Here is a 21,755-nt window from a genome sequence, read left to right on the forward strand (position 1 = left end):
CGATGACTGCAACCCCGCCGTAGATGGATGCGAGGGGATCCCCATCGACGTGACTGGCATGCAGACAGCGGTATGTTCACCCCATCCCCTGCATCTTCAGTCCCTAGTCGAGATAAGGCAAGATAGTTGATCGCGTCCTGTGCGAACCATCCCATTTGGCCTTCTAGCACGATGTTAGTACCTTCCTTGTCAGTCTCTTAGTCTAAATAACTACACAGTATACTGGCGTCCCTCGTCCTACGTCCCATTCTATATTCACGTTGCGAGTGAGACAAGATGCACCTTCCCGCCTGTTCGTAGATACCTTCCTGATTTGTTTCGAGTCGCTAGGGGTTGACGGTTAACGGCCAAGATCCAAAAAAGGCTCCGATGTGCTGCTGCCTACACAGTATCGGGTTATCCTACTAGGCACTACGCAAGGCAGACAGAGGAATGTAGTCAGGAGAAAGAGAGGGCACGGGACTCGTAATTAGGACGAGGAAGTTTAGAGGCAGTTGGATCAGCTTATGATTACGGAGTATATTCAAAATTCTAGAAGATGAAACGTCGGGGGTAGAAGGTGATGTAAATTAATAATATTTCAGGGTCGTCTGGAGGGATCGAGACTAAACATATCGGTGTTAGTTCGGTGTCAGGGACTCTCATCCTAAGTAGATCCGTACTGAACACGGGTGGGTAGATGTGAACAGCTGTTGGGTTCATCCTTGCAAAACTACTCCGTAGCAATCGAATCGAATAACAGGTGGTCGCGTATGGCCTGATGCCGATGGGAAGTCCAGGGAGATGCGATGGCCTCACGACGGACAAAGGAATGATCAATAAGGACCCAAAAGGGGAGGTAAATAATTGATCGGGGCGGAAAGGCGGAATCGACTCCTTTCCCTCATTATTGATAATCAGCCGATAAGTCATGCAACTCCCGCCACCAAGGACAGCTTGTCAACTTCGCCCTCTGCCTCCCTTCTTTACTTCCGCCCATTCCTCCCTCCTTTTGTGAACGTCGCCTCTTCTTTCACTCGATTTCGCTCGTTTCGTCCGATACTCGCGACTATTCATCTCGATTGAATTAGAGATAGAGAGACACTAAACCCGACTACCTACGAGTCTTCGCCGCCTTATCTAATTGGCTTTTTCTTTTTCTTTTTTTCTTTTTTGGTGCTGGTCCACTGCTGGTGATTTTCATGTGAAGATCAACTTGGCACGGTGTTTACATTGATCGATTTACGTTTCTACTTGGCTATCTAGCTGTCTTTCAGTCGTTTCCCTTTTCTTGTCTCGACGTATCGTCGTTCGTGTCTGGACTCCAGACATTTGCGCCACAATGCGCTCCGCAGCCAAGGTCTTTTACTTGGCTGTTTTTGCCTTTCTAAACCTCACCTCCGCCAATCATGGCGGCCATGAGCAATCCAAACTTGAAGTGGACACCTGCGCTGTGAGTTCTATGATCCCACGCTGTTCCAGTGTCGTCTTGCCCGCTGACCTTCGATCCTCCTAGATTGACCCTAGTGCCACGGTGTCCGACGCCTGCGTTTCCTATGCCTCCATTAACCAGATGAACGACCAAGTCTACACGATCCTTCAATCCCTTACTCAAGAAACCGATTTCTTCTCCTACTACCGCCTCAACCTATTCAACAAAGTCTGCCCATTCTGGCAAGACTCCGACAGCATGTGCGGGAACATCGCCTGCTCCGTGACGACGATCGAATCGGAAGAAGACATCCCGTTGACGTGGCGCGCGGAGGAACTGAGTAAACTCGAGGGTCCCAAGGCCGGCCATCCCGGTCGGAAGCTACAAAAGGAGCGACCAAAGGATCGACCCCTCCAGGGCATGCTGGGAGACAACGTCCGGGAGAGCTGTGTGGTCGAGTATGACGACGAGTGTGATGAGCGGGATTACTGCGTCCCCGAGGACGAGGGAGCTAGCAGCAAGGGGGACTATGTCAGTTTGGTGGACAATCCGGAGCGGTTCACGGGATACGCTGGAGCCGGGGCCCGGCAACTCTGGGATGCGGTCTACCGTGAGAATTGTTTCCTGAAGCCGGTTCCGGAGCTGGAGTCGTCTCCGAACCCTCAGTGGGGAGGGCTGGAGGCCGTCAATGACTTCCGTAATGTGATTCAGAAGGAACTGAAGCATGCGGAGGGGTTGCCTCTAGACAATGAGTGTTTGGAGAAGCGCGTCTTCCATCGTGTCATTAGTGGAATGCACGCCTCGATTTCGACGCATCTCTGCTGGGATTACTTCAACCAAACGACGGGACAGTGGCATCCGAATCTGCAGTGCTTCAAGGAGCGACTGCACGACCACCCGGAGCGGATTTCCAACTTGTACTTCAACTACGCACTCGTGTCTCGGGCTGTGGCGAAACTACGGAAGCACCTGGAGGGATACACCTACTGCACCAGCGATCCTCTCCAGGATGCTGAAACGAAAGCGAAGGTATCCACGCTCACCAAAGCTCTTGCCGACCGGCCCCAGATTTTCGACGAGAATATCATGTTCCAGGATCCCAGTGCCATCGGCCTGAAGGAAGACTTCCGCAACCGATTCAGGAACGTCAGCCGCTTGATGGACTGCGTGGGGTGCGACAAATGCCGACTCTGGGGTAAGCTCCAGGTCAACGGGTACGGGACCGCCTTGAAGGTCTTGTTCGAATACGACGAGACGAAGAACGGCGAGAACCCCTTGCTTCGGAGGACCGAGTTGGTGGCTTTGGTCAACACCCTGGGCCGCATTTCGCACAGTCTGGCCGCTGTTCGCAGTTTCCACCGCGCCATGGATCTGAACGACGGTGAAGTGTTTGCCATCCAAGCGGCTCCGGGCTCGCGACAGAAGAACCCCACTGGCGGGAACACGAAACGGCTTTATAAAGATGGTGGTTCGACTTTCTACTATGAAAATGACGAAGACGATTTCGCATACGCCACTGAAAAGCTACCGTGGGAGCGAGCCAGAGCGCGACGTGAGACTGACACGGTCATGGACGACATCAAGGCCGAGTTTGCCGTGGTATGGGACACCTTTGTCTACGTTGGGAAGTCATGGCTCAATGCTCCTCGAACTATGTAAGTCTTGATTATTATTGCCTCGAAATGCTTGGGTCCGATCGCGTTGCTAATAATCAACCTGCAGATGGGACATTTGTGTCCTGGAGATCAACCGGCTCTGGAGTTATTGGTTGGGTCTTCCAGTGCCTCCGCGCTCCTGGAGAATCCGGCTTCCTGGTACTCCGGTAGCCAACAGCCGTGATGAGCTATGATCACAGGGAGAGGTTCGATATGGTTTTGTTTGGATTGTATACATAGACAGACCGGCGATCTGGACGCCATTTGCATTGTTTGGAGTTTGGGGCGATTTGTAGCATACATGGGTAGAATCGCAACTTTTGCTTGATCTATTGATCTTGATTGATTCTAGTGCTATTTCTCTAACTGTCTGTATGGCTGTACAGTATGTCACTGTAGTCGGAAAGCGAATGTGAGCGTCGGGCAAGTCCGTCGGCAAAAACGCGGAGCCTCGGCACTTCGCACATGCGCCGAGAACTCGCTTTGTTTCTCCACCGCTTTCCACGGGCGATCCATTCCCGCTCCATCTCTCTCCATCTCTCCATCTCCTCCCCTCTTCTCCTCTTTTCTCTCGCTCCTCTTTTTCTCTTCCCCCATCTTCCATCCACCCCCGGATTATCCTCCATTCACTTCCACCCACCTCCCCATCTAGACTCGGCTCTCTTCCGACAGCTGGCCTCTTGATTGGGTCCAACTCGATGCGAGGCTGGTGAGATTTCCCGATCTCCATGGCATCAGTTTCGCCACCCAAGCCGTGGGAGAGGGTAGGCGCCGCTGGTGGTAGGTGATCAACTGACTTGTCGTATCTCTGTTCACGATCTTGACCATATTGACTAACGACCTCTGTTCTTTTTGTTCGTGAAGGGACCGCCCTATCCACTGCTACCACGGCTCCCGCATCGGCCATGACTACAACTACCTCGGCTGCGCCGACCGCGGCCTCGACGACCACCTCCACCGCTCCCGATCTACCCTCTCGACCTAATTCTCTAAATGCAGTCGTGAATCGCACGGCGTCGAATTACTCGCCGTATGGTGCCTCGCGGTTCGGGGCCAGTCCGTACGGAGGCTACGGCGGCTACAGCTCCTACTCTTCCCCGTACTCCCGTTTCGGCACGATGGGCGGGATGGGATCGATGTATGGCGGAATGGGCGGCTACGGTGGCATGTACGGTGGGATGGGCGGGATGGGAGGCATGTACGGAGGTGGCATGCCTGGCGATCCCAACGATCCCAACAGTTTGACGAATTCGTTCAGTCAGAACACTCAGGCGACGTTTCAGATGATTGAGAGTATTGTGGGCGCGTTTGGCGGGTTTGCTCAGATGCTCGAGAGTACCTATATGGCGACTCACAGCTCTTTCTTCGGTACGTTCATATTCGTTTGTCTCGCGTCTTATCGAGGACTGTAAGGCTGACTCAGGCGGATGACAGCTATGGTTTCCGTCGCCGAACAGTTTGGCAATCTACGCAATACTCTGGGCTCGGCCCTCGGCATCTTCACTTTGATCAGGTGGTTCAGGACGCTGATCGCCAAAATCACCGGTCGGCCACCCCCCGCCGACGCCACCTCTCTCACTCCGTCGGCCTTCGCGGCCTTCCTGAACGGACGATCCGGACCCGCCACTCTCCCTGATGGGTCGCCTGCTCCTCCTAAACCATCGAAGAAGCCGTTCTTCATGTTCTTGATCGCTCTATTTGGACTTCCGTATCTCATGGGCAAACTTATTAAGTCGCTGGCCCGCTCACAGGAGGAGCAGCGCCGCCAGCTCATGGAGGGTCCCAACGGGGAACAGCTGCAGGGCGGAGCTCCGTTGGACCCGTCTAAGCTGGACTTCTGCCGTGTGCTGTACGACTACTCCCCCGAGTCGCAGGAAAGCAACGGCATCGACTTGGCCGCGAACAAGGGCGACATCGTCGCCGTTCTCAGCAAGTCGGACCCCATGGGCAATGCATCTGAATGGTGGCGATGCCGGGCCCGAGACGGCCGCGTCGGATACCTTCCCGGGCCTTACCTGGAGACGATTCAGCGGAAACCGCAGCAGGCTATCACGGCCGGTAGCCAGGCGGCTAGCCGGAGCAACAGCTTGCAAGCGGGCGCGTCTGAGGAGATTGCTACCGTCGCTGCCCAGGATACGAAGCCCGAGCTCAAGGGCAAGATGGGTGATATTTCGCCGGAGAGCTTCCAAAAGAGCGCTTTCTATTCATAGGCGTATACCTGCCTTCTTGACTCACTACTCCATCTTGAACCTATCATCGACCCAGTCCACCGAGTCGAAATCCTTGCACATGACTGTATATCACTCGGGATGAGAGATATTGATGACTACTTCCTACCTACTTTTTCTTTACTTTTGGTCTACGGGATATTACAAGCGTTGGGTAACTTATTTTGTTTTTCTTTCCATTGCCGGGACATGTTTCTGTTTTCTCATGCTTGTTTTTGTTCACTGTGATTGTGATGTGATTCCTTTCGTCTTCTGTTAATGGTTGAGCGCTTCAAAAGGTCTTCTTCCTTTACCCCTTTCTCACTTTCTACTTCCTCTATTTATACACATCTCTCTTATTCCTCTCACTTTTAACTCTTGTATAAATTATTATTTATATTCTCTTATCTCTTCACCGTTTTACCTGACCTTTTGACTTCATGACCGAAAAGTATACCTACTTACTCGCTGTTATCATGGAACTACCTACCTACCTAGATACCATCCAATGACGCATAGAATGGAACTTTTGGAATGGATTTCTTCAGTACAACCAGATAGATCAGATAAAGGGGATGTACTGCAGTACACAACATTGTACGGAGTGTAGGGTCCACAGTCCCATGACAATCTGGCGCCGGTGTGTGGCTGACCAACTTAGAACTAGTGAAAACGAATCGATATTCATATCATCGTCCCCTCTATGTGTCCCTGGTGTGTAATGCATTAGCTGATAGCTGGATAGTACTCTACTTGCTAGGGATTATTGTATAGTAGTAGAGTAGAATGAAAGATAAAGTGGAGTATAACGGTATACATCCTATGATTGATGATGGAAGTGTGTTATCCGACTCTCCTCTGTCCTTTGTTCATATCTAGAATATTAATGAATAATATACGGTGTATGTTCTGACAGCAATATGTAGGAACATTAGATGTCGATGTCAGCTCGGATACGGATTCCGGTTAAACCACCTACCGGGTACGCTTCCGATGCCGATAATTCATTCCACTCAGGAATCCAGATTGAACAACCCAAGACCTATAATTGAGGAAAGTGCATATTTTAAACGCTTATAATAACTGTACATGACATAAATTAGCAATGATATCTAGAACTGAAAACTGCAGTTGTAAAGTTAGCCTGTAGCTACTCAACACTGGATAACACACCCATCTAGGTCGAGCATCTGCCGAGCCAGTTTCCAATCCGGAGTGAGAAAGAGTGCGAAGCCATGCATACACGTTTAATTCACCATTTTCATACCTGGTTAATTGAACGGGGATCCTATTCTGGCTTGGATTCGAATTGGATTTGGAACCCTTTCATGTGAATGGATGTGCAGCTAGATTTGACTCCTCCAGAACAACGTGGGGGTTGTCTATGCTATGCTATAAGAATATTATAAATGCACCTGGATCGAACTAATTATTAGCTTTCGTTTACTCGTAGACTAGACTAAACCAACCTTGGCTGAACCGTATCCATTCCATAGACCGGCACTGCCTATCCTGACTATCTACAGTAGCTGCATATATGAATGATATTATTTGAGCAATTGGATTGGAGATAGAATGAACGGACATCCATCCGAGTACAGACACCCGTCCGGATAATCTCACTCCATAATAAGTGGAACAAAGCTATTTGACAAAAGGTCGTGAAGGTGATTATTGGTTTTTTTGGACAGGGTCCTGGGTACGTGCTGTACTCAGTGGAAGTTTTTTTTTTTTTTTTTTATATAACGGAATAGCTATATGTTTAGCATGATCGAAGGGCCCCCCATCTACCTACCTACCTACCTAGATAGTTGAGCAATTTGAATTTACTTTGTTCATTCTTGATGACATGACTTTGGTACCCTGGCTTCTGACATCTGAATTATTCACAGCTGAAGAGTCTATCTAAAGCCTCCATAGCAGCAGCAACAGAAAAGAAAAGAAACCAAAAAGAAAAAAGAAATAAATAAATAACCCGACTATAAGCGCCCCTCATGATCATATGCGAATATCCTCTGACACTGGCACTGGCACTGTCACTGTCACTGACAAAGCAAACCAACTAGTTAACCACCTACCATACAAACTAACTATCTAGTAATCCAAAATAACGGTCATCTGAAAAAGGCAGATGAACTATCGATAGCCTACCGCTCAACCCTCAGCCGAGGTCATCCTCGAACATCAATGATGTCAAGACAACCAGATCCAGCGGTGTACATACATACATACAAAGAATTCCAGGGCTACAAATCACGTCATATATCAGGCAGCAAGGTATTCCCGGGGTTCCGTCCAAAAGGATACTAATAAGAGCGATGGTTAAGACTAGGAAGTTGGGTCATATGATAGTACTAACTTTACTAACTAGTCTACCTTACTACGTATGTGTGTAGGGACTATGGAGTACTTTGGCGGTCCATCTACGGAGCATCTACTCTGTACGGAGTAGTGAGCGGGCTTTCAGCTGCGTTGCTCGGTGGGTCCTTCAGGAGGTTAGATATTGTCTTCACATATATGTACGGGGTACACGTTCTTGTTTTCTACCCGAAATATTAAGTACAGATTATACGATCGAGTACGGTGAATCCGAAAGAGGATTTGTAGAGTGCACGAGATTCCTAATAAATGACATCAACAAATTTGGATAAAATCTACCGCGTAATCCTAAGACCAGTACTTTTGTTCAACAAAGATCGACAATATCCGGCGCGAACAACGCCAGGATCTGAAACCACTGACTGGCCCGCTGCCCCCCCTTGGATCTGCTCGCTCAGGTTAGGGCTGGCGTTACCGGATTGGACTGGAGTCGGGCGCCAGTGGTCCCCCTCCGTTTGTCTGCTGGCGGCAGTCTGTCATCTGATTTGTGGCGGATTCTTTTTCCCTATTTTTTGGCTGCTTTGTTTGCTTCTTCCCCCTGATGGGAGGTGTCTCTTGGGCAGAACTATTGGTCGTGGAGGACTCGGACCTGTTTTCCAGTCTAGCGTTTGTTTGTTTCCACCGACTTGTTTTGATATCTGTGTCTCGGGGACCAGTGCAACCATTAGCGGTGGTACTGCCCATAATCTACCTTCTATTAATATATTTCAGCCCGGGGTTTGGATTCTTTCAATTCCTGTCGTTTGTGATTACCCACTCGAACCAGCGCTAGTACTTTTGGACTCCCCATGCAACATCGTTTGCTTATGACCCTAGGAAATGTGGAAGTATTGTCTTTCACTTCGCTTGCGAGGATTTACTATGAGAGTTGACATCTGCTGGGCTTGTCCTTCGCTTGCGGTGTTTTGCCCCTGTCACTAGCGATCTTCTGGGGCAGCCTTGGCGTTGGCGTGTGTGGTGGCGACCGGGCTATGGAATATCGTCGTCCTGCAGGATCTCGAGGGCTCGTGCGCTAGGGTCCGTCCAATACGCATGGTCGCATACCGCTGAATATGTCAACTACCTCGATCCTAGACCTTCGATCTGATAGTGAGCGCAACTAGAATGAGCAGGACGAATATCTATCGTTGTCACCTTCATACAAGTTAGAAACACATGTCTTCCCCCTATTATTTCATCGACAGTGTAGAAGGTATATCCGGAAGGTGCCAGCAATGTAATGTCACATTGAAGCTGTTATGTGACGCCGGTATCTGAATCTCGGTTGGATTGGCATCCCAAAAGCAGGCTAGCCTTTCCATCGCTTTTTGACAAATTCTCATCGATATGGGTCATGAAGGAGGTGATCGGTGATGATGAGTCATTTCACTCATGAAAACACGCCGTGCACATCGATAGTTGAGGTTCCATGAAGCTGTGGGTCGAGAGCTGATTGCAAGGCGACGGTTTCGTAATGACCTGAGAGTCTGAAGCCCGCGATAAGATCGGCACCGTGTAATCATCAGCCTGCTCTGTGGGTTGTGTTGTTGGAAGGCAAGACTGGGGCGGGCGCGACGCCTTCGTGGTCGAGGTCTGGATATAAAGTTCCACCAGTCCCGTTCACCTTGACAATTTCATTTAAAGGGTACACCAGAACCTACATTATACCTCTCCCAGAAAAACAAACCATAGATGCTCTATATAGTCGGCACTCTGAGAAGGGCAGAACGAAAAAGCTAGTGAACCAATCAAACGGAAGGAAAGATGGGAAAGGAAAATAGAACTGGATCAAAGAAATGCAGACGGCAACAATGGGGGCAGTATTACAGAACATGCAGTAAACTGAGATGCGGCTGGTAGTATAGTTACTCTGATCAATGACAAGAGGTATTAGAGAGAGGGGGTGTTGACAATCTTCCATTCGAGCAGTTCCCTAACGGGGTGACGGCTCGCTTTCCTCCATCTCTGGGCCTTCAGGCGCTGAGAGCGCCTGTTGTTCTTTTCGGACTGTCGTGTTCATTCATCGTGGGGCGACGTAAACCCAGACATGGTCTGTTCAAGGGTCTGATGCAGGACCAAAAGGCGATCTTGAAATGACACAAGCTCACTCCAAGCATCCGCCTCTTGCAAAGGAGGTTCTAAAGGTTTGGGCGTTTCATTGGGTAGACTGGGACTGAGGGTAGCCGTCAAGGACCGATTATCATCAAGGTCGGCTTCGGGCATCGGATCAAACGTCTCGTCGTCTAGAGTTATGACTGGTTAATCGACAAACATCCGAATGAAAAGGGCATGTTGGACTGGATGCATACAGCGAGGATGTGCCACCTCTCGGTGGTTTGGCTGCAGCTCAGGCAGCGGAGACAAGGTTGCGCCTCGTTCGTCGGGTTCGGGAGTATAGCAACTCATATCAGACGGGGTTTCTGCAATTTCCAGATAAACAATTGAGCAATGGAATAGTGCACGGGAAAAGATCTGACTCACTTGGTTCTGGGCTTGCTTGGCGGTGGTCATCGCGAGGTTTGCTGTCCCACTGGGTGCCATATCTACGGACGAAGCGTGCGATGCGTTTGGAGTCGACTTCCTGCCCACCAACGCGAAAGGCGGTTTGCTTGCCTCGAGCCGCTCGTTTCTGCTGTTTCCGGATCATGACTTGAACCTCTTTATTTTTGATGTTCTTTCGGATGTGCCAAGCTGCCAGGCGGTCTTTATATTGTTTTTCCCTGGACGTATTGATTGTTAGGGGGATGACTATTGAGCTCCTGATTCGTCCATCGAGGAAAAAGCAAAGAAGGGGTGGAAAAAGCAATTGAGAAAAAGCAACAGAGACGACGCACTGTCCTCTTCCTCACTGAAAAGAAAGGGGCAACGAGAATTGGAGATGAAGCAGGCGAACAGAAACATCCGTCTGTGAGATAGAATAGCCCCAGAATAGATCATCTGAAATCCGCTAGTTCAAGTTTGGATGGATTTTATACATGACCTCCCTGAGAGCGGAAAGAAAGGCTGGGGGGAGAAAAAGAAAAGAAAAAAGAAAACAAAGACAGCGGGAGCAAAGGAAAAGGGGAAAACAGTACGAGGCAACAAAGTTATAATCACGCTCCATGATTCTTTTAACATCTTTGAGCTTTAACTGGTTATCGCGATAGAGCTGCTCGATGGCTGGTCGATACTCGTGCCAGTCGTCAGATCTGCGGGGACGAAAGACGGCCGAAGAGGAGGAAGTGGTAGTAGGAGAGACAGGAAGGGCGGCCGACGGAGGGATGGAACCTTCCATCATGAACAGATCACCGAGAGCTCGCCGTCACTCATACTCTGATGTCTTCCGGAGCAGGGAAACAGTTGTCGACGGAGGCAGAAGACCGGAGGCAGAGTAGAGCCAAGAATAGAAAAGCACGGTGTGGGGAGCCGCGGACGTAATGCGAAGGTGATGGATGATGTGGACCAGAGAGAGAGAAGAAGGACGAAGAGAGAAGAGAAGGGAAAAGAAGAGAAAATCAAAGAAGTCAAAAAGCGAGCTCACGAGGGAAAGACGTGGGGATCGAAGAGGAAGAGAAAAAATAAGGGCCAGAAAGTAATAAAAGGACAGACTTATGTAGGGGAAAACAGGCGAGTTTGTAGGGAAACGTAAATGATCGAAACGAGTAGAGACGGAGGTCAAGAAGTCAGGTTTGAAGGTCAGGTATTTGGGAGAGGGAGGGGGAATGACGATGTACGGAGTAGGTAGGTAGTTGGGTTAGGAAAAAAGGCAGTCCGTCACTCCAGTTTTCCAGACATCCAGATGGGATCATTAAGTTGATAATATTAGTTGTGGCCGAGTCCGGTCTGGACGGTCTGCAGGTCTGTCTGTACAGTATGAGTATGGATGTAATGAAATGCAGTCGGTTTACCGCGCCAACAGTCTGAGCGAGAGGGAGAGAGAGAATCGAGCAGCATGAATCATTCAATCTCCGAGAACTAAATAGAAGCTAGTAAGGCAGTAAAGGACGATACCTTACTTCGAGACATGGGAGAGGGAATCAGGAAGAGACCGGTAGGCAGGAAGAAGAGAACGAACAAAACACAAAAAGATAATAACTAAAATAACCAACAGGGCAACCAAGTGGTTCGCCGCCACGGAAGGAAAAGTACGGTCCGCCTGCCCTTTGCGGCGACCTGCTGCTGGAAAAGCCCGCGGCTGCTGCCATCCCTGTTTCCCCGGCCCAATCACCGCGCGGCGCCAGGGGTCCGTGTACTTTTGTCACGTTCTGACACTCGGACAGTACAGTACTGTACCTAGTATCTTACCAGGTGGTACCTTACGGTATAGGTGTCTGTGCCGACTTAGTAGGCGCGCTAGTCCTAGAGGAAGTACCATGGATGTACCTCCACCCTCCCCGGCCTTTAGTACATTTCGAGTCTTAGATCCATTCCTCCACTCAAGCCTCGAATCGTCCGAGCTTGGGTTTTCGAATTGTTGCCCGTTACGCAAATTACCTTGAGTTGAGTAAATATGTACCCCTAGGCAGATAGGTACATTTGAGAACCCTCTAGCTTTCTTTTTCGAAAGTGAGAAAGCATCCGCCATCTCTATCGAGTAACCATGGCAAATGCTTCACGATCAAATGTTACTGAAACATATCAAAGAGTTGTCGGATTCCTTTCCTTTCTCGTCTGGCAATGAGGGAACGGAATGTTTTGGATCCTCCAAGTGTGTCAATCCGTAGTTAGTTGCCGCATCCAGCCAAGACTGATACTCTGTAGCATTGTATTTGTAGAATTACTAAGACCTGGTCTACAGCCACCAGTGCACTGACATCGCCTATCTTCCTTCTATCGCGAGTCAGCAATTCAAAATTCCTAAATCTCAGGAATTCCATTTTGATTGTCAGGTAAATTGCCATTGTAGTTAGCGATAATTCCTGTCAACCATCGGACACGCCATCTAGGAGAACCACCCTCCTAGGTGGTGGAGAATTCGACACCACACCGTTGAAGGGAAGAGTACAATCATGAAGCCACAATCATGGATAATCAATTAGCTGCTGCATGTTTGACCAAATCGGGCGTGGTGAAGTGACTTGTCTTCTGAAATCAATTTAAGCAAACTTGGGGAACGGCTGCTGCCAGGCAAGTATACATGAACGGCCAATCCCGGAACATCTCCCGCCTCGGGGGAGGGGAATCAAGGGCGACCATTAGAACCCAGAGGGACTGGAGTCGACACAAGGCGTCGGTGGCTGTGTAAAGTGGTCCGAGGGCCAGGTTGTATGACAGCAAATCCGGTTGAGCGAGGACCTCGACACGGGATTTGCAACTGCATGCTTCTGTACATCCTAGGATGGGGGTCTGTAAGGAGAATACATGGCCAGGACCCTGCTGATACCAGGACTGGGGGGTATGACCAGGCTGGAAAATGCATTCACATTCACCCGCATCATGTCGGAGTAACAGGTTTTCACTTGGTCTCTTAACTCCAGATATTCCTGAAGCACTGACGGCGACAGCCAACTCTGTGACCCTTCGATTGGCTTATCTCACGGGGGCAATGGATGATCATCCATCTGAAAGTACAGAGCTGGGGCCTTTTGATTCCCAAGAAAAAAATCACACGACGCATGACGTGCCAGCGAAAATCCGTGACCAGGTCTTGGTTTCATTAGCGTCGAAAATAGTAATTTTGAGGGGCAAATTCCCGACGAGAAGGAACGTATAAAAGCTCAAGTCCATCCAGAGGCCTTGTCAAGATGACTCCGTGCTTGCCACTATGAAAATCACTAGGGCGAACTTGGGGGCGTTGCAGTTCCCAACTTGGCTAGACAAAACCCTTTTCCCCGGGAGCTCTTTCCCCCAAAGCCAAGAGGCAATTTGTGGTCTGACGTCAAGATATATTTAGACTGGAGTCCGTACACCTGTTGCTGTATATGCGGCATGGAGAAAAGAGTAACCAGGTGCTGCGGATAGAGTCAGCATCGAAAGGACCATGCCTTGCTCCGACCCTACTTGACCAAGACCAGAATATGATCCAGCACCGACATGCAGATTGAGACACACACTCCTTCGATTACCTATTCACTTGATTATGTTTGTGTTCTCACCTGAAACAACGATACGCAACGGACCGAGCCACTGTTACATACCAAACATCGCTGTTTCCCCTACCTTGTAGCCCATTGTCATGTGAGACGAGATGTCTAGCCGACCGCTGGGGGGGGGATAGCCGAGCTTTGATTCGAAAGGGATAGGGCTGACTCGACCGAGGGCTGTGGGCTCTGAGACTGTCCACATTAATAATGGGCCGCTGCATTGTCTAGGGGAAGCACTTGAAGGATTCCAGGCCCGAGAGCATCAAACGGCGCACTTTCCATCAACTAAAACGCGCTCGATTGGGTAGCTCCTGAGATATCAGAGCAAGTCCTGCAATTTTTGCATCCCAATGCGCAAGAATAGTTCACACTTGTCACCTAGGGAAATCCAGGCAGACCGGTTGGCAGTTGGCAGATAGGGGCAGATTTGTGAAGAACAGAAATCGGTCCACCACGAGCGATTCCATCATCCATACCGATACAGATATGAGTATCTGACTGGTTAAACGGTACATCTGGATACTCAATAACATTTAATGATACAGTTATGGAAGATACTGATGCTGCTGGAAGAATTCCGGGGGTGAGATGCTGAGTCAATAAGCTAAACCCGTTCCAGCAGGAACCTGCATGTGAGCCTTCTTTTTCAATTTTTACGTTTTCAATCCGGTTTCAAGCAAATAATCATCCTTTCATTCTTTCTTTTTCTGTTAACAAGAATCCCAAAATATTCTCCGCGCATAACCTTGAGTCAGAAAGGAAGGGAGTCAAAGCATGTAAGTAAATAAGGCCCTTATCTCCCTTCCCAGACCTCCCAAAGCCGAGCGGCCCATTACAAAGCGAAGGAAGGAGAAAAAGGGGCGTTGAAGACACAATAGGAAATTTCCTCGAAGACACAACGACTGCCAGTCTTTCTAATACCAGTAGCACAGTGTAGTTCGGACGCTAGGCGTACTCATCGATACCTTACCTTACCTCCCAAGTACCTCTCTGTACGTCGTAACACCCGTCAAGGAGGATCACCAACAATTTACCCAGACAGCCAGACTAACTGACAGCTTAGTTTCGTACTTGCATGCGCCATTTCTGCAGGTGCAACTTTGGGGGGATCATTGTCTACGGAGTAGGTACATAATCTCCCCCTACCATGTCTGCACAGTACTTTCTATCACCGCATAATCAATATTTTTTTTAACTTATGTCAAGACCCTTCTTTTCTCCCTTTGTCCCAACTGCTGGATGTTATTGAGAATAAAGATCCGTCTTCCGTCGATTCCCGTTGCCTTCGGGGTTTTCAGGCGTTTTTATGTAGTGCCTTGCGCATAGAATTGAATATAAACATTGTAAATAGGAATATAAATATAGATGAGGCGACAGAATATTGTTTCGTCGCAATGCAGCATACTCCGCCCTCTTTTCATTTCGTTGCCTATTACTCCTATTTTTTTTCTTCCTCCTCTGACCTCCCTTTCCCTACTAACCTGTACACTAATCCTGAGGGAAACGTCACCTTATGGTCGGTGTGCGGGCCACAGGATGAGGCCTGAGCACATCCAAAGTTTCGACTTTTCATGGCCTCATGGCTGACCACGTCAAGTCTAAGTGAGAGCATAACGTGCCCTGCTATAACAGATTTTTATTTATTTTAATTAATTTAATTTTTTTTTTATTTAACTTTTACTCTGTATATATTATACTCAGTTTCTTACTTTTCCTATTTCTTTCTTTCTTTCTTTTTTCTTTTTTTTCTATTTTTTTCGAACGGTGACCCAGAAGTCGCGCTAGTACCTTGGGTACCCAGATGGCCAAAGACTGGAACTTCGGCCCGTTATCGTGGCGGACCGGATCGGGATACCCGCCAGCGATCCATCCTGAGGGAATTTTTTACTTACCATTACGCCTGACAGGCTTGGCTAGACTGGGTTTTATTTACGGGGGAGGATTTTTTGCAAATGCAAAGGGAGGGAAACGCGGGAGGGGATTGAAACGAGCTAAAGTATGAGTGAGGATTGAGGGGAGAATTTACTGTCAAGACAAATATAAATTTAAGAAAAACCGTTTGCTTGGGGGGCGGGGAGGAGGGAACGCAAACTACTCCGGTGTATATAATATGGAGTACAGGGCATATAAGGGACTTTCTCTGATATTAGAATCACTTTCGAGGTACTATAAAAAGCCCTTCCTTTTCGGGATCCTCTTTCCAAGAATTATATCCTTTTCGCCTGCGATCAAATAAGACTAGAGAAAAGGTACGTCTTCCTTCATTTGAAAAATCCAACGACAAAACACTGACTCACGTTCGCACTTAGCTAGCAATAAAGCCCAAGCTCACAAACGGGACAACATTCCCCCCGAGAGGCTCATCCCGTCGGCCTCATGGAGCTTGTGGGCCCCGAGGAAGAAACGTCCATGCTTTCGTCCAAACTTTAACAGGCGCACGCAATGAGCAATCTGCTACTCGATGCTGGGTAGGTGCACCCAGGACTACAATCTATCTACCTACTTAGTTCGAACTGAAAGAGGTTACCTACTCTCCCCTCGCCTAGAGACGCTCCCTAGGAAGAGGCGATCACGGACTAGGAAATGGATAGGGAACCAAGGCAGCAGGTTTCTTTCGCGATTGGCAGTGTCTTATAACGACTGCAGTGAATTACGCTGTTTCTTGATCCCTCGATTCCGCTCAGTTGGAAATTTGTTTCGAGATCGGAATGTCCGGAGCTGCGTCGTTGCTGAAAGGAGTAATTATTGCGTTGTCAATGCGAACTCCGCGTGGTCGGGTCAGGCCAGGCTATCTCGGTGCTTGGGGGATAGGATGGCATGGGAAAGGATGCTATATGAGGCTTATGATATAGCCTTGGTCTGGTAAGTAGGTACCCGGTTTGATATTATAGCCCTGATGACTAGGTTAGTTTCGGGGGACTTAATCTTCTAGGTGTTCACGAAAGCAAATGCCGAGCTTGAATGGCAGAGTGACATTCATTATAGATCTAAGATCCTATTGGACCGATTTGACGTTTGAGTTTACCTCCTTGACGGATTACCTACATATCCAGGTTGTTAAGGTCAGGGTCTGACATGGTATGATGTTCTTGTCCTGTTCAGGGGACATGGCATGGCATGGCATGGCATGGTCAAAGACTGGACGGTTTCCGAATGAACGTTCAGGGGGTGAAGGCCCTCCTAAAGCATCTACATGCAGATTTCTCGTTTCAATTCATCAGATCTAGATCTATTTTCTCACCCCCCTGAAGCCTTTTGCGCATTAGCGAGGGGTTCCCTTTCAGATTCAAAACAGTCCATGAAATCAGGCACATATACATTACTCGACCTGCCCGTATCCAAGAGACAGCTCATAATAAGGATTATTATATCCCTCAGATTCTGAACCCCGGAGCCCTGTGTACCCAAAGCCCGAGGCCGTCAGGATTCAAAACACGCCCGGAAAAGCATAACCCGTAGGTAAAGAAACCCGTTACATAAGCCCCAACCGCTAACGTATTCAACTACCGAGTCGCGCCTACCACCGAGCCGCGCCCCCTGTATTCCCATACAAATCCCCAAATTTTGAATGTCTATATCTCAACAAGAACTGAACTATACTGGATAATATTAAGTATATTAGTTATTTATAAGTATATATAAGGGTAGGAGCTACCAAAATATAAATTCTGCTTATATTCATCTTGAATACGCATCGTATTATAAAATACAATGTAATCAATATTATCCTGGTAATTAATCCATAAGATGATATATAACTCATTATATAGAATATATATGGCGTATATTTATAGTACCTACAGTATCTAGGGGAACAATTATAGACTGGTGAAGATATAGACATTCAAAATTTGGGGATTTGTATGGGAATACAGGGGGCGCGGCTCGGTGGTAGGCGCGACTCGGTAGTTGAATACGTTAACGTAAATCACAAGCGAGCTGCGAATCTGAGCGAGCCGCGAATTTGTATTCCCATACAAAATGGCACTTTTCAACTTGGAATATCTCAGCCATTTCTATGTCGCATAAAATATTATTTAAGATTAGGATTATATGAAACTATTTAATGATAATATACTAGATTTTAATCTATTCTTTAGACTAATTGTCCAGGTATTATAAATTACACTGTATTATAACACTCCTTATGTATTTAAGACTCCCATAGGTTTCTTTGTTACATAAAAAAATATTATACAGTTTACCTATATAATACTTCAGGTCTTCAATATATTTTATTAGAATAGAGGTATGGCTGAGATATTCCAAGTTGAAAAGTGCCATTTTGTATGGGAATACAAATTCGCGGCTCGCTCAGATTCGCAGCTCGCTTGTGATTTACGTTAGCGTCCCAGACAACCTAGACCCGTGATGCTCAAACGGGCTTAGATCTGAAATCCACTCCATCAGAAAAGATGAGGCGGGAAAATGAAAATAAATATGAACGTATAATTAATTGGCGATGAAGGAGATGAAAAAAAGATCCAGCCCGTAGTGGAGATCAATCACGCATGATACGGCACATCAGTATGGAGCAGTTCATTATTGACAGCTTATCTGTCTGTCGAATCTAGAGAAGTCTAGACGGATTGTGAGTACCCACTTGTCCATGAGGTGGTTCCTCACCTCGGTGACACCAGAAACTACATACCCAACAAAGCAGGACTTTTCTTTAACTCGCTGTTGCCCATAAGTACATACCTCAAGCCGGAAACTACAACGCGACAGCTCCTATCCCGTCGCCGTTACACAGGGCAAAGCCGTCCGCCTAGCCGGCCTATATTCTCTTTGTTCGGGCGTGCGAACACGGGACGGTGGCACCTCCTATCGGCTTATTCTTGGAGGGGTCCTCTGATGTGGCTTTCCGGAGCCACTGTGGCTTGCTGTTGTCACATGGCTTAGCATGGTTGTCCTTTCTTTTCTGTTACTTGACTTTCTATCTTCACTGATGCCTGCGTCATTTCTATTTGTAGACAGTAACAGACAGGGTCGTTCAGAATGGAATAAACAGACCAAAAAAAAAAGATTCTTTCCATCCGGAGGCAACCATCGCTAACCAAGAATCAAGAATCAAGAATGCCAGCCTAACCGAAACAGGAATTGTGTAAGGCTAAGAAAGACGGGCTTATCCACCGGTTTGGGAGGATTGTACTTCGTGCAGTGGAACAAAGAAAAAGGGATTTAGTTTTTAAATTTGTACGCCCGTACTATGGGGATAAGGTTGAGGGCCGACTCCTATTTATTGTTGGAGCTTATTTTGATCGGTTGGTTTTTTCTGTTTTCTTTTCTCGCCCCTGATCGGATTACAGTGAGTAGATGAATAGGATAGCTTAATAGAATGTAGATAGAGAAGGACCTCATCTTGACGATGGATATAACCATAATCATGATGGTATGAATAATTGTATTATTCCTGTAACTAGGTAAATACCCCGTACAAAAAAGCACGCATATCCATTACAGCAATTGTATGGACGGAAAAAAAAGTACGCCGCGGTGGAAAAAGAAACGAAAATTTGTACGGAGTACCGCCGAATAATAATAACAGTTTAAATAAAAATAAAAATAAAAAATCGAATAGAAATACTCGCATTTGGATACTTACTGAGTCTTCCGAAAAGAGCCGAAGAAAGCCCCTCCAACCATACCGAGTATATACCACGGAGTAGTTATCCCAAATAATATCAATTCTCTGTTTATTCCCATCCGTCGTCCAGGTTCCAGATCGATATAATGTACCCACCTGGTATCCGCACTTCGTACCTTCTTCCTCCCACCCCTCCCTCCGACCACTAAAGTAGGCACCTAGGTACTTAGGTAGGCGGAAGTAAGGGTCAAGAACTTATGTAGGTAGGTACTCTGTACTTTCCCACCCACATACCTACAACTACCAAAGGGGGGGGATTAAAATAAAATAATATAAGACGGGAGCAAAAAAGACAAGGCAACCTAGCGTAACCGAAGCCGATCTAACCTGACAGCGTCCCCCGAAATCTCTAGATCCCCATCGAATAATAACCTGCGGTGCTCGCTCCGGCTAATGAATCCACCAACAACGGACGCTATTGTTCGTAGTTGCCACCGTCTCGACTTCAGTAAGTATTTCAAGTAACTTTACTTACCTAGTACGGAGTATGGAGTACGATGGACGGGATTTTATACACGTATGTAAATGGGAGATGAAAGTTGGTAAATTGATTTGAAGAAGCTGTATTTGCAAAGGATGATTTTTTTATTACTCAGAGAAAATATCGTTAGCAGTTAGGGAAAAGCAAAGAAATAAGAGAAATAAAGAAGAGGAGAAAAATATAGTAATTCTCCTCCACTTCTTAACTGCACCGCACCTTTTACTACCTACGAGTACGGAGTACAGTCCGTACACCATGCTCAATGTAGACTGTACCTAAGGAGTAGACCCTTCCAAGTCCATAGTCCAAACCCACAAAAACATCCACTAGAGGAAACTAAACGGCAAGGATCGAGAGAGGGGAAAAAAAGGACCAGAAGGATCAAGAGGAGGATCTACCTTCCCTTCCTCGTGTGGCCGTGAGCAGGAAAAAAAAATAAAATAAAAAATGGAAAAGCCGCCCCAAAAATCCATCTCCATTCCTCGTTTGACGTTGACGTGTTGGTCAACCTAACCTAGGATCAACGTCCTACTTGTCTGTCCCTAGATTCCCTAGTGTCCTAGAGCTCCTGGTCCTACGGGCCAAGTTACCAGTCACAGTCACTAATTCTGTAACTACTAAGTACTAACTTCCCAGTGCTGTATGACATTGCCAGACCCAGCGCCATGGGTCCGCCGGATGGCCGAATCGATGTGGCTGCAGTTCTAGTTCCCTTTGTTCCCTTTGTCCATTAGGATTACGGTGTGGTCTTACGGAGGGAACTCTCGCTCTTTGGTCTCTCTCCCTGTCTCGTGCGAGGGGCCGCCGACAGTTGGAGCGGCTCGTCCATTGGTAAAGAAGACCCCCCCCCCCCCCCCCCCTGGTCCTTGTCCTTGTCCCTCTTGTCGGGTTCTCCTTTCTGTCTTCCTGTCTGCGACTGGTTGAGGAGTTCATGGGTCTTCCGTGTCGGATCCTGATCACAGAAAAACGAAAGCAATTGATAAATTATTCCGTAAGAAAAAAAAAAGAAAAAGAAAGTGAGAGGGAGGAAAGGTGGAGACTCAAGCCTCCTCTCCGAGAGGATACCAAGATACCCTGCGGATTACGTCGGCCAGATGGATCTACGAGACAGCGGGAAGGGGAAAAAAGCCTGTCAGTCTTTGTCCTCCACCTGGCAACAGGAATGTGTCAGTTTACCTGTCATTTTTTGATCGAAGAAAGTATTGGACTAAGTGACGATCTCCCGCTTTATCCTCCCTGTGTCAGGTATCTATCCGTCAGGGAGCAAGTTCGTGAAAGGACAAGAAAAATTAAAAAAAAAAAAAAAAAAACTAAAAAGAATAAAAAGTGACACAAGTGACTATAAGCATGGTGGTCGTACAAAACGAACATGTCACACTATCACCACGGTGCGATTCCAAAAAGGGCAAGGCAAGATTATGTATTACATCCCTGTGAATAACCTATGTGTGAAAGCCTTCTAGAATCACAAGACTCCCGAAATGAGCTGGTAGGGAAATAAAAAGAAAAAATCAACCGGGTGGCAAGAGAATGTCAGCTACTGCAATGTAGCGTTGATCCTACGCCGTTTCATGCGCAACAAAACCACCGTGGCCGGTTGGATGGACGGTTTACAAGGGCGCAACGCAAGGATGAAAGATGTTAAGTATCATGCGTGATCCTGATCCAGCCGGATAGACACATGCTGAGGGCCAGCCTGCAACCGGATTCTCTACTCCGTAGGGCCTCGCATTTGACGCCCCTCATACACCGGAACATAACCCCTGAAAGCCGTTTAGGTATTCATGCGTGATACAGTATGATTGGTCTGGCCTTCAAAAATCCGCATAACTAGTCGGGGCCACAATGACCAACCAAAACGATGAAGTGCTCAGGACTTCAGATACCCCCCTTCGGGGAAAGTGGAACGGCTAGATGGAATTTCTTTGTCTGTG

At 47.6% G+C, this 21,755-nt stretch overlaps 3 protein-coding genes across 3 annotated transcripts; 2 read left to right on the forward strand and 1 right to left on the reverse strand.

Annotated features, from left to right (window-relative positions):
• Positions 1 to 1,321: 1,321 nt before the first annotated feature.
• ERO1 (ER oxidoreductin) lies at positions 1,322 to 3,260 on the forward strand (the record flags this gene model as incomplete). The annotated part of the gene is made up of 3 exons (XM_046089358.1): positions 1,322 to 1,432; positions 1,496 to 3,066; positions 3,134 to 3,260. The coding sequence occupies 3 exons, from the start codon at positions 1,322 to 1,324 to the stop codon at positions 3,258 to 3,260; spliced, it is 1,809 nt and encodes a 602-aa protein (XP_045945328.1).
• A 534-nt stretch (positions 3,261 to 3,794) lies between these two features.
• Positions 3,795 to 5,276, forward strand: pex13 (peroxin PEX13; the record flags this gene model as incomplete). The annotated part of the gene is made up of 3 exons (XM_046089359.1): positions 3,795 to 3,846; positions 3,931 to 4,434; positions 4,501 to 5,276. 3 exons carry the CDS (start codon positions 3,795 to 3,797, stop codon positions 5,274 to 5,276), a joined length of 1,332 nt encoding a protein of 443 aa, XP_045945329.1.
• Positions 5,277 to 7,778: 2,502 nt separating this feature from the next.
• On the reverse strand, positions 7,779 to 10,278 carry LDX57_007644 (uncharacterized protein; the record flags this gene model as incomplete). The annotated part of the gene is made up of 3 exons (XM_046089360.1): positions 7,779 to 9,874; positions 9,941 to 10,051; positions 10,113 to 10,278. 3 exons carry the CDS (start codon positions 10,276 to 10,278, stop codon positions 9,648 to 9,650), a joined length of 504 nt encoding a protein of 167 aa, XP_045945330.1. The 3' UTR covers positions 7,779 to 9,647.
• Positions 10,279 to 21,755: the final 11,477 nt, after the last annotated feature.

Source organism: Aspergillus melleus (genome assembly GCF_016097325.1).
Source record: "Aspergillus melleus strain CBS 546.65 chromosome Unknown contig4, whole genome shotgun sequence".
In the NCBI taxonomy this organism is placed as follows: domain Eukaryota; kingdom Fungi; phylum Ascomycota; class Eurotiomycetes; order Eurotiales; family Aspergillaceae; genus Aspergillus; species Aspergillus melleus.